Source organism: Lytechinus pictus, chromosome 10 (assembly GCF_037042905.1).
Source record: "Lytechinus pictus isolate F3 Inbred chromosome 10, Lp3.0, whole genome shotgun sequence".
Taxonomy (NCBI): Eukaryota; Metazoa; Echinodermata; class Echinoidea; order Temnopleuroida; family Toxopneustidae; genus Lytechinus; species Lytechinus pictus.
The window spans coordinates 19,743,302-19,756,871 of NC_087254.1; the positions used below are offsets into that span (position 1 = coordinate 19,743,302).

Here is a 13,570-nt window from a genome sequence, read left to right on the forward strand (position 1 = left end):
ATCCCTCAAAGAATTAATCAAAGATTTGTAGGTACAGGTATAAACAAAAATGAGAATCATATACCCAATCATACCCATTCTTTTTCTGATTTGCAAAACATGAATAGAGTGTGTTTTGTTCTGAAATCTCAATTTTGTTTCCACTTGCACTTCCCAATCGCATGAATGTTGACAGTTATATACATATCCTGTTCATGAAGTACATAAAGTGCTTAGAACGTCCAGTTTTTAGGTCGGAATATAAAAACTTTTAGGCTTGGGCTTCGTGCTCGCATTATTTAATTGTTGAAATATGTATCGTCTTCATGGGTAACTGCAAGCAGTCCTTATAACAAGCCCCTTTTCGATCAGGCCAGAAAATATGTTAAAAATTTCGGGACCAATATGACCTTCATTTTTAATAAAACCCCTTTTTTGGCTTGTCAAAATTTTACCCCTGCAAAAAAACAATCGTTCCCATCAGGGCCTTGCAATTGGCAATGGAAAACAAAAACAGAACATGCTGTAACGGGTGCATATCAAATTGTTTTGTTTAAAAGTACCCCTGAATTGAATAGGGGGCCTGAAATCTCTTTTTATCCTTTTCCCCTTTCCTTTAAAAAATCTAATCCCTGAGTCTTTCTGCCCTCCGCCACTTGACTTTGGACAGCTAGTGTCTAACTTGGGGGGACCTGCCCCAAGTCCAGTCCTATATCCCTGATCAGTATACCCGGTCAGTATAGTCGGAGTATAGATAGTGCTGTCATCACATCCCACCATGTGACCATGGGCATGCACAGAAAATAATTTTCTTGGGAGGGGGCGGGAAAGAAACTCGTAAGCAAGGGAGTGAATAAACCAAGCTTGTCATGGTCAATAAATTGGGGCAGCGCTTTTATTTAAGTTTCGAAAAGTAAACGTTCACACTTTTGGTTATTTTTTTTAAATTTTCATTAAAAAAGTGTTAATCATCAACATTTCTTGAGGTCAACGGCACCCCACCCACTGGTCTGTACTACTTAATATAGCAATAATAATCAGTGACTCCCACCTCACCATGGGCCCTTTCTATACAAACAAATTATCACAGAATGATTTAGCGATATTGAAAGTCACTTCATTTGCAGTAAAATGCACGTGTGCAATACCGGCACTCAATTACCAGTATACATGTACCGTACGTACGTACATCTTTATTTGTCTATCTAGCACACCTAATTGTGTACCGTAACAGTATTTCGAGCTTTGCCGAGAATAGACGGGATCTGTTTCCCTTGTTTTCTATTTCACTCTTTTGGAAATACCTTAGGACTAACTATGGATGATGATGACATCCCAACATTTTCTTCACAGTCTGAAGAATTGGAATACTGGAAAAGTAAAGCCCAAGAATTAAAAATAAGGTAATATTGTAGTGCGGTAGATCGATTTTCGAGAGTGCGATAAACTCTGTGTTTATGTGTGGTTGCGTTCGTAGGCGGGTCTACGGCATGGTCTCCGCCGGACCGGGCGCTCGCGCTCCCGGCTAGATGCTGGCATGTGCCCTCGTCCCCGCTCAATCGACCCAGGCCTAGCGGCTAGCCTAACCAGAAGTTGGTGAATGTCGATTCATAACCTCGGGTTTATAACAGAAAAAGAGTCTAATATTTGTCGAAACTCGTTTTATTTTGAATGTCATACTCATAGTGATACTAGTGTTAGACAGCTGGCAGCCGTCTGTTTTGTGGAGTTTTTATTTTGACATTTTTCATTTTAACATTAAAAAAAAAAATTCCTCGTCTAAAAATTTGAGACGAGGAAACATTACAGACTACTAGCCTGGAGGCTTCTGGGGAGTAAAAGTCATCTACTCTACGAAGGCTTACTCCCCATGAAGCCTGGGACGCTAAGGCATAGTCATGCACGTACGGCCACAAAACCTGAAACTTTCGCCCCCGAGATTTTAAAAAAAAGATCTAGCCCTAAATCATGTACATGGGGTTCAACTTCATTTCCGACATTTCTGCGATATCGATTTAATTTTTAAAGAAGAATTCATGAAAAAAACGAGAAAAATGTTATGAAAAGATGAGAAGAGCTTACGGCAGTGTTTACGTCGCCATCTTGATTTCTTTGTCTTCCGCTTGGCGACAGCATGCAAATTGCACGGTTTGCGTGCCGCCAAGCGGAAGACAAATAAATCAAGATGGCGACGTAAACACGGCCGTAAGCTCTTCCCATCTTTTCATAACATTTTTCTAGTTTTTTTAATGAATTCTTCTTTAAAAATTAAATCGATATCGCAGAAATGTCGGAAATGAAGTTGAACCCCATGTACTAAAGTACATGATTTAGGGCTAGATCTTTTAGAGGGAAACAACCAAAAAATTACACGGGGGCGGCGGGCGAATTTGCCCCGGAAAGTCCAAAAAGAGCCCCGGAAAAGGGCTAAAAACATTCACACGAGGGCGACTGCAAAACTCATAATCGCCCCCGTCAACACTGTATATTTCACAGTGGCAAATTGTCCATAGACTGTGTACAACGAATAGACCGTCTCGGCTCAGCGAATCGGAGACCGCTGATTGGCCAATCGCGCAGATCACGTCATGACTACGTGGTCGCCAAAATAATTCCTTCGGACTGCGTGCGAAAGTATCGATAGCGATAACAATATCCGGTCACATTGTCAACGCGGGAAATGGTCTTTTTTTTTTTTTTTTATCATATTTTATTTCTTCCTCATATCACATGTAAAAAATAAATATAAACATGACATCATTAACATAATTGTTTCAAGTTTACGCATAAACCTTTTAACATAGTGAGAAAAGGAATATATATGAATTTCAAATTTAAACTTATAATAACGAAAGGGATTAATACAGAACAGAATCCGGGTACAACATAGCTGAATTACGGAAATACACTTATAATCTGTATATAAAACTCAAGTTTTTGGTTCGTGATCGGATCGCTTCAGTATCGATCGAAAATTATCGAGACTCGGCAATTTCATGCATATTCACGCGACGCTCCGAAACCCGGAAATCAATTGACTTTGTACACGTTGCGATAGACTCTACAAACTCCAACGAACACGATGCTATATCAACGCTAATTCGTAAGATTTTGACCGAAAATCAAGAAGTAATCGAAATTCGCTTACCTGTTCGGTATCGGTGAGAAAATAGATCCTCCGAGAATACCTTTCATAATTCATATAAATTATAGGAAAGTGAAATTCTAGGTCGATTTTGGTACGAGGTGATAGAGTATTGCACACTTGTTTTGGTGGAATACTGGGGCTATGGAAGGCTTGCACTGCGCATGCTTACTATATTTTCATTCATAAATTGGCTCTCGGCAGTGGCTGGATGACGTCATGTAATAAGCAAAATATACACGCCCGCTAGCGTTGAACGCACCGCATGTACAGTACATCTTGTTAAAGCAGAGCCTGCCCTGCACTGCTGACCAGCATCCCTTCAATGTGGCACACACACACACACCCTCACACACACACACACACACACACGCAAAAAAGCCGCGAAATAGCTCCAGAAATTGTAGCCCTGGAAAGTGGAAAAAGAGCCCTGGAAAATGAAAAAGTAGCCCTGGAAAATTTTTAAGTTTCTCCAAAAAGAGCCCTGGAAAGAAAAAAAGTAATTTTTTGGTTGGAGGGAAAGTAGAAATCTCGGGGGCAAAGTTTCAGGTTTTGTGGCCGTACGTGCATGACTATGCCTTAGCGTCCCAGGCTTCATGGGGAGTAAGCCTACGTAGAGTAGATGACTTTTACTCCCCAGAAGCCTCCAGGCTACTACAGACGGCTCTCGATCATGCAGCTGCTGGCCGCCATTAGTTACGCCCTAGCCTACAGTAGGTCTAACGTTAGGACTAGGACTAGAGGTGTTAACAATGCAAATTCCTCCCTGACGGGGCTTATCAATTTTGGTCTTTATTTCATAAAAATAAATAAAAAAGAACTGGACCAAAATAAAGATTATTCCATTATGGCCTGAGTGATAACTGATATGCACCAAAACAGGAAATAATAAACTTAGGTCTAGACTCTAGTAGGTCTAAAAGGAAAAAAACCTGTGACTTGCTACGGCTATCGTGCAACTCCCACTTCCCTGGTTTATCCGAACTTATAATGGATCCCTGTACAGATCGAGTTAGAACTTTGGTCTCTGTAATTGGTGAGTGGAGCCAACAGAGTTCAGTGGAACAACCAATATAACAGTGACCAAAGCTTTTTTTAATTTTGGTCTAAGTGATACTATACCCACTCGATCACTAGAACCTATGCTATGTCATTACCAAAGAAGTTATTGTTTATTGTTAGGTTCGTGTTCGGAGGTGTCATAAATTTGTCAGATTCAAGCAGGGGCCGCGGAACTGGGGGGGGGGGGGGGCTTCAGCCCCCCCTCTTTTTTCCAAAACTGTACAAAATCGTAAAATTGACCATATGATTGTAATTTTTAGCATGGTCAGCCCCTCGCTTTTGGCTCGGCCCACTCAAGGGTTCATTACATGCCGCCGCGCACAGAAAAATCAAGCCATAAAAGTCGTGTGTTGTGGACACCAGAAGTAAGATCCCAGCACGCGCGACCCCTCTAGTTAGAAATCCACTGCCAAACGCGGTTCATGGTGCGAGGTTTGTATACTAACCTCGCAATGCGTGTGAGTGGGCTCAGCCCCCCCACTTTGAAAACCGTTCCGCGGCCCCTGCAAGGTTGTCATGGTTGTTGTCCCCGATCTTGTGTGCTTACTCTCCATGGAGCCAGGGATTGTGCATATGCATGTAGGATTGACTTTTTAGAAACTTTCGCCCCTGAGATTTCTACTTTCCCTGTCAAAGTTCTAGTCCTTAATGAGTACTGGTAAATCATGTAGATGGGCTAGTACTTCATTTCCGACGTTTATACATTATTGATTTCATTCTTCAAAAAACCTAGCCTTGAGGACTCTGTGATGTTATTTAAAAATATTTTTACGTATACTTTTACATCACGGAGCCTTGAAACCCTCCCGATACTTGCCTAAGCGGGACATAACACATAACATACCTTGTTGTGGGCGTAAAACTTGTTTGCCCCTCTCCTTCCAATTTCTTGAAGTCAGTAAAGTGGAAGATAGACTGGTACTGGTTATATGGCGATGTGTGGTTTCAGCAGGTAAAGGTATTAATGAGAGCATGGGCAAGTAAAAGATTGGTCAGGGTTAAACTTTTCATTTTTGAGCTCCCAAGTTTTCTCTAGATTTGACTTGAAAGAGTTTATGGAAGTGCTCTTCACTACTTGATTTGGCAAGTTATTATTAACACAGATGGATTAAAGCTAGAAATCACATAAATTTGTTGGATTTTATTTATCTATACACCTTCATACGCCTAATGCGTATGAAGGTACGAAAAAACTGTTACTAGTATAGATATGAAAAATGAGAGGTTCCTACATGTACCAGACCGATGGTATACGGGCATGACTTGAATCAGTTTTATTTCTAATCTGTAGAAATTAGTCAAGAAGTGAAGGAAGTCAAGGAACACAAGGTTCTACCAAGTCATATATGATTTATGAAACCTTTTCATATTGTTTAAAGTTTTTTTTCATTTTCTATGGTTTATGACTAGAGGTAGAACTTTCAGATTTTTGTTTCTTAAATGATCTAAAATATGTATCAGTGTAGTAAGGCCATTATCATTAAAAAAGCATATACCTCTTATGCTTCCTTTTTGGATGCAGCAGCCCACTGTTTCATTTCTTTTTAAATTATTATATTTTTTGTAAAAGCTCCCCATAACATTTTAGGAAAAATTGCTTAGAATAAACCATTTTGGAAAAAGAGCACAGCCAGTTCTAAATTAAATGGATTTTATCATTATTTGTACTTTTTGGTAATAAAAATTATTGCCAATAATTTCCATTAAAAAAAAGAAGTAAAAAACTTTTTATACTGATTTTTTTCTGATATGCATTTGATCTAAATTCCTCAATTGAAAAACTAAGCAGTTCAAGGGCTTTATTTAAAAATCAAGTCCACCCCAGGAAAATGCTGACTTGAATAAATAGAGAAAAATCAAACTAGCATAGTGTTGAAAATTTCATCAAAATCGGATGTAAAATGAGAAAGTTATGACATTTTAAAGTTTCGCTTATTTTTCACAAAACAGTGATATACAGTATGCACAACTACATGTAGGTGAGTCAGTAGATGATGTCCATCACTCACTATTTCTTTTGTTTTTTATTGTTTGAATTATACATTGTTTCATTTTTTAAAGATTTGACAATAAGGACCAACTTGACTGAACCATATTTATTAAACAATGCTAATTCCAGATGTTTAAGGTGGAAGTAATCATTTTATCACTTGACAATGAGGAGAAAATTTGAATATTTCATATAATAAAATACAAAAGAAATAGTGAGTGGATGACGTCATAGTCTCCTCATTTGCATAACAGCCAGGATGTGCATATACATGTAACTGTTTTGTGAAATTAAGTGAAACTTTAAAATGTCATAACTTTCTTATTTTACATCCGATTTTGATGAAATTTTCAGTGTTATGCTTGTTGGATTTCTCTCTTTTTATTCAAATCAACTTTTTGTTGGGGTGGACTTGTCCTTTAAAATTGGCATACATTGTAATTGATTCAAATGAAATAAAGCCTTTCTTGATTTAATGAAATTAAGCTTTGAAACCCCATAGATTATAGTATGTCATTTCTTCCATTGTGCAAATTCTTCTTGCCCCCCCCCCCAGATTAACAAGACTCAAAATACCCCGGGACTACATGTATGTACATATATGAGGAGTAAACTTATAAAATGTCAACTTTAGTGGGGTTTTTTTTTGGCAATCAATTTTCATGATTTAGTAATTTTTTAGGGAAATATGAACTTTTCTGTTGGAAATTCAGTAAAAAAAATTGAAGTCTTCTCTTACTTACTCCAAAAATGTATTTAAAACATAAAGATACATGTATATGTATATCAGACTCACTGTATAGTTTAATTGATTTACGAAAAATTGCGTAATTCGTTGGGGAAAAAAGTTTAAAAACGATTTAAACGTTTTAAAACAATAAAGAACGTTTTATTTGTTTTTTTAATAAGAAACATTTTTTATTACAACCCTGCACATTTACATGTACATTTAGGCCACAGAAATGTAAATGAGAGACTTGAGAGAGACTCTTGATGAAGTCACCTCCATACTGTACTCGCTAGTCACTACAGTACATGTACATTGTATAATTCTTTTGTTTTTTAATATATATATATACAATAAACTTTGTTGTATAAATTGTAAAACATTTGTAGCTTTTAAAATAAGGACTCAAGAGACTCTTCATCAAATCACAACAATGTTTCCCTGATACTGAGAAGGGATGAATCAAGCTTTGTTTCTTATTATCATGTTAAAATGAGGAGAAAATGAAAATGATTATTTAAAGAATAGTGATTGGGTGAAATTCTCTATGATTATATTGAAGATTTGTAATTTTTAAAGCTAATATTTGTAATATAAGTACAGAAAAGAAAGAAAACGTACACCGTTTTGTGAAATTACAGCAAAACTTCCTGCAAAACTGTGAATTGACCAAGCCTACATGTACATGTAGCTATTTTTTAAGCCCCCCCCCACAGTCTCACAGTAGGCCTATAATCCTGTCTCACTGCATATACATGTACATATTGTAGAGCATAGATGTAAACTACTGTACAGTGTACATGGAATTCCACCTCTCCCCCTCCCCCAATAGCCAATTGTCATGTTGATGGACAGGCCAAGTATCCCATCCTATTCAATGCTAATTAGATCTCAGCACAAAGCTGGTGCATACATGTGTACAGTTTGTAATAAAAGTTAGGAAAAGTCAAACATAAACATATCCTGACTGATGGGAGGAGGGCTACTAAAGGCATTCATGGAATCTGTGATTACGCATAGAACAGGAACTGGTATCCCAATCAATGACGTGGAAGGGGACAGCCAGCTACCGGAATCTGGCCTGCTTGATGGAACTGTTGAAGAATACTGTATGCACATGCATTACATGTACATGTAATTGCCATTTATATAACACTTCATTATTAGTCACGATTGAAACAGGGTGCTACATAAGCACTTGCCCGATTGCCCGGGGCAAGTGTTTTGAAGTAAAGACCAAAACTACTTGCCCGAATTGGGCAAGCAAAATTCTCACAGTAGATTGGCCAAAATTACGGTCAATATGATATATGATATTAACCCTAATTTTGGTCATGGCAGGCAAGATAACATCACTTGTGAAAAAGAAATGCAATAAAAAGGTAGATCAGTTCATGTCAAAAGAGAGAAAAAGGTCAGTGGTTTAAATAACCGCAAAACTTCCTTTGAAGAGGTAAAACTTTTTTTTCAAGGATTTTTTGGGGCAAGTGAAATAGATTTTGGGGAAAGTATATTCCAATTATTTAAAAATTTACTTGTTTTACAAGTGCTTCTAAAAAGTTAAAATCTGAAATTTTGATCAAAATTTGATTTAAAATATATGTTTTGCTTTACATAATGTCCACCACTGTACACCTACAGTATGTACATGTACAGTAGGATGGTATGTAGGCCTATACATTTTATGCCATAAAAGGCCAAGTATTCACAAGTATGTAAGTGTATGTCTTGCTTCAATGTTTGCATGTATATTTCTATTTCAGTACAAAGCTTTTGCAACTGTGACATGTATCTGTCATGAAATGTCAAAGACTGTGCAATCATTATTTGGCTATTCAAATAAACTGTTCTGTCAGTCAAGGCACACACCCTGTCTAGACTGCTGCTTGGGAGTCAGGGTGTACATGTACATGAAAGCTGTACAGGGAGTTGGGAAACTACCTGGTCAGTATGTACAGCATGTACAGTGTACATGTACAGTGTATGCCAGAGCTGGACTGTACAGAAAGTGAGTACATACATGTACATGCAGTAGTCAGGTTTTTAGTGCATGTACATGTGTTTTCCTGTTCGTGTCCTTTGCCATTTTAATAGCTTGATACAAAGTTGATAATACAGGTTTCACACAAAAAAAAAAAATTGTGAAACCTGTATCATGGATGAATTGTTTGTGCTATCATGAGAATGTGCAAAATGCAATGTTGTGGGTATCTTCAGTGTCCAAAGGGGAGAGTTATATAATGTACATATGTACTTCTGTGACATCACAGATCTTGTTCGCATTCATTGCCATTGAGAGTATCTCCACAGCAGCATTCTCAGCTTACATGTACATGCACACACTGTATGTTGTTTTTAATAGCTTATATGCTTACTTTAATAATGCTTTTAACTTTCTTATACACTGTAGTTCGTTCAATTTTACTATAACTTTTGTTGATCTTTTTCTTTCATTTTTCTGCTCTCTTTAGCTAAGCTTTTCCATGGGATTCATTCTCATTTTAAACACTTGTCTTTCTTGTTAAACTCTCATTGCAGTCTAAGCGAGACAAAGGAAGAACTAGAGGAATATCAGATCAGTAGTCAGGAGTTGGAAGCTGAGCTGGAGACACAACTAGAGCAGTCAGAGGCCAAGGTCAAAGATCTCACAGTTAGCAAAGAAAGATTAAGTATAGAATGTGATAATTTAAAGGTAAGACAGACATGTTCATTTATAAGGATAAATATTGAGTAACATAATGATTGAAATGCAATAGCCTACATGTAGGGGGCCACATGTGCATGGACATATAGAAAACAGGCCACAGGTATAGTCTGTAGACCTACAGTTAGGATTTGAAATAATGTACATGTAGTTAATAATATCCCGTCACTTTCACCAAATGTAATTTGTTTTCCCTTTATGGATGCAAACAACTGGTCTACAAAAATACAACAAACAGTCAAAGAATTAGTGGTGTACAAACTTTGTGTGGGAGATACATGTATGATGTACATTTACAGTATATGTACATTTACTCACATATTTTTTTTTCTTGTACAGGTTGAACATGTAGCATACCTGGATGTTGAAATAAATACACTTTTTTTTTTTTTTTACAATATGGCATATTGAGTATCAATCTGTAGTTCGATTATTGCAGAAAGTTCTGGATTTCAGATTTCATAAAAATGTGTTACAGTTAATACAGCATACACAGTGCATACAAGGAATAAAGTTGAAAAAACGAATTGTGTTGAAAAACAAAATTCCCCTGAGAATATCAAACTCAACCCATTTTTTACTTTCACTGCATCATCAGTATCATGTGATACTATTCCTTTGTGCCCAAAGATATAAAAAAACCAACCCCCAAACTTCTCATGAATGCAGGAAAAACTGGAGATGTCCCAGAATAACTACCTACGGCAGATCAACGAGCTGCAGGATGAACTAGCACAAATTAAGGCCATCCGGGAGGAACTTCAGAAATATATCAGGGAACTTGAGCAGACAAATGATGATTTAGAAAGAGCCAAAAGGTGAGTGTCTTTCTTTCTCCCCCTCTCCTTCCCCTTCCCGATCTCTTAAGTTGATAATGACCTGCTTTAATAGAATTCATGAAGCTTTTGGCAATCCTGTTTTTGGGGGGTACGCATTACATGTATTTTTGTTGCTACAGTATGTATTACCACGTCAGCACATAATTGTACATAAGTGAGGTTGTAGATCTAGGAATAGGATGGCTTTGGGAGTTTGGGTATATGATTATGACTCAGTTGATTGTTGAGAATTAGAACCATCAATCATACATGTACATGTATAGCATGTACACTTTACTGGTAAATAAAACCCAGGATATCTGATAGTTATATTTGAATAATCATCACTTCATGATGTGACCTGAAATTTAATCTGCATTTTTACAAGCTGTAAAGTATATTTGCCCATTTTGAATTAAAATCTCAATAAATAGTAAAGCACACACAGACACTGTAGTTACATGTATGTACAAGGCTATGCAATATGGAGTAGTTTCCTATGGAAGTGTGCTTATATACATGTAATTGTTGATGCTTGCTGCAATTCTGCTGAAAATGTGAGGACACACTATTTTAAAACTTTAAAGTACTGTATAAGCTGTAATTTTCGCGGGGGTTTTATTTTCGCGGATTTCGCGAATTGCCGATCGGCCGCGAGTTTAACAACACGCGAAAATATTGACACACTTCTTAGTCAGTGCCAATGTCCCCAGCAGCAAAGCTTTGCTATTGAAAACATACTGTACAGTGAGAAAATGGAGATATGCACCTCTATATGTACAAAAAATAAGGCTTAGAAAGTACAGTTAGTGATTCAAAAAGTTACCTAGAATTTCACTTTTTTTTATTTCTCAAACAAAATCAGAGCCTAAAGTATTTTCTAACATTATTTCATCAATATCTATACACTCACTGTTAATACTAGGCGTTGTGGCGTGCGCCTGTAATCCAAGCTGTGGGGAAGTTACAAATTGATGCAGAGGTTCGAGGTTCGAGCCCTGGTCACGTCTTTCGGATGGTGACGTTAAAGGTCGGTCCCAGACGTAAATAATCATATCTGATTGATAAACGTCTGACAAAACTCAAATACACACACTAAAATGTATTTTCCATGAAATAATTTGATTTTATTGTCATCTGATTGACTCTATACACACGTATTGACAGCTATTTGCATACTCATTAATATTCATAAGTCACATGACCAGAGCTTTTGAAGGTGAAGATTCTGTTCACAAAATTCCAAATTTTTGCACTTTTACCATCTTTTTGAAAAATTAATAGAACAAAACACCAATTCTAAAGATTGCTTAACCCTATAAATTACAGATCAAACTGTGGCATGATGAATTTTCAGATTTAAAGGTAAAAAAATTGAAATTTAAACCACTTTTTTCCACATTTTGTAACTGTTTTTACAGGGACATATTTATGTACAAAACACACATCAGCATGGAAACTTTGAGGAGTAGAGATATGCACGTGATTTGCACTAGATTTACTTCTTTTAAGTGCTGTGGAAATATTTTCTACATCTTCCGATCGCGAATTTAACAACCCGCGAAAATGTCGGGACCCCCGCGATTCGCGAAAAATTCTGTACGCGAAAATAACAGCTTCTACAGTATTAATGTTGTATCAACCTTTGAACCTTTTTTTTAATTTAGAATTTAGATGAATTTACTGGGTTTATGGCATGTCTCTGTAAATATTCTTACAGACCTCAGGCCAATCTGCACTACTAGTACTAGCACTACAATGTACATATGTGTATAAATGCAGGTGATAAATGTGGCATCTCATTTCTTCCCTCAATATTTTTAGTTTCATCTTGCATGCTCCTGCTGAAAATACATATGACTTTGTACATTTACATGTAGTTGATACATGTACATGATACAAATTGTACATGCTGAGCACTATCTTCAGTTTGGTATGATAACAGTTTTAATTTATGGGGTAACTCCCAAAGCAGCTGTTTTGTATAGGCTGTCAGTACATGAACAGGATGATATCTTCATGACAGATAGATCTGGCAATGCTCCTGTGATATGCTATCAGCAGCTTGTTCTGCTATGAAATAAATAAATCAAATTTCCTGGGAGCAGGGGTATGACAGGAATGTGGCCTGAAGTTCATTGCTCTACTATTGCCCCAATTCCTTTCTCTCAACCCATGGCCTTCCATAAATATGGAGTACATGTACATACAAATATGCACACATTGTACATGTAGGCCTACATGTAGCTGGACAGTGAATAGTTTAACATAAAGTTTGAAATACCATTTAAGTACATGTTTAATTTTCGCATGTTAAGTCTGTATGAATACAATTTTCCATTACCAGCTACATGTAAACTTCAAATCTGTGTTGGGAGGGGTATTTTTTCATTCACACTGTACCTGTACTTGAATAGGCCAATACATTTGACATATTTTGCTTTTAAATTGACAAGTATCCACCCCCTCTCCCAAGCTGCCTTTACATCTACATGTATGTACCTCCCCCTTTTACATTGTGCAAGAATGTTCGATGTTTTGAGATGCATATTGGACTACAAGTTCTTAAATTTACCGGTACTTGCCAACTTGTCAAAAAATCTTTAACAATATTGAAACAATATTTTAAGTAGGCCTACATGTAGGCCTAAGTACTACATGTACATGTATTTGTGTCAAAGATAAATGCTAAATTTTCATTCATTCATGAATCATGAGGCAATTTTATTATTTTTGAAAAACTTCAAAAAAAATATTGTGAGAAGTGGGATCAGTTTGAATGCATGAAGGTGCATGGCTGTACACAGAATTTTTCAGTGGGGGGGGGGGGGGTACAGGACGCATTTAAACTGAAAAAAAAACAACTGAAAAGTAAGGGAGTGAAGCGACCAAGCTTGTCATTGGGGCACTTTTGCATTTTGTAAAGTGAAATTGAAGGATTTTTTACTTTCATGCATGTACACTTTTGGTGAATTTTGTGAAAATTTTCAATAAAAATATGTAAGTTTTCAAAATTTCTTGGGGAGGGCAGATGCCCCCTGCCCCCCCCCCTTTGCTGCGTACAGTGACTACGGTCACAATGGGTGTAATAAAGAAATAAAATGAAGAAATGTAGGAGGTGAAACAGGGGTTGGATTTTGAATGC

The 13,570-nt window shown here is 37.0% G+C and overlaps 1 protein-coding gene across 1 annotated transcript; it reads left to right on the forward strand.

Moving 5' to 3' along the window:
* The first annotated feature begins 1,201 nt into the window (after window positions 1-1,201).
* On the forward strand, window positions 1,202-13,508 carry LOC129269947 (nuclear distribution protein nudE-like 1). Its single transcript, XM_054907387.2, has 3 exons — window positions 1,202-1,382; window positions 9,442-9,595; window positions 10,277-13,508. Exons 1-3 carry the CDS (start codon window positions 1,297-1,299, stop codon window positions 10,427-10,429), a joined length of 393 nt encoding a protein of 130 aa, XP_054763362.1. The 5' UTR covers window positions 1,202-1,296; the 3' UTR covers window positions 10,430-13,508.
* The last annotated feature ends 62 nt before the right edge of the window (window positions 13,509-13,570 follow it).

Coding starts and splice junctions, on each gene's coding strand:
- LOC129269947 (XM_054907387.2), top strand. CDS start 1,297: ATGGATGATGATGACATCCCAACATTTTCTTCACAGTCTGAAGAATTG. Junction 1,383..9,441: donor GCCCAAGAATTAAAAATAAG/GTAATATTGTAG, acceptor CTCTCATTGCAG/TCTAAGCGAGACAAAGGAAG. Junction 9,596..10,276: donor TAGAATGTGATAATTTAAAG/GTAAGACAGACA, acceptor TCATGAATGCAG/GAAAAACTGGAGATGTCCCA.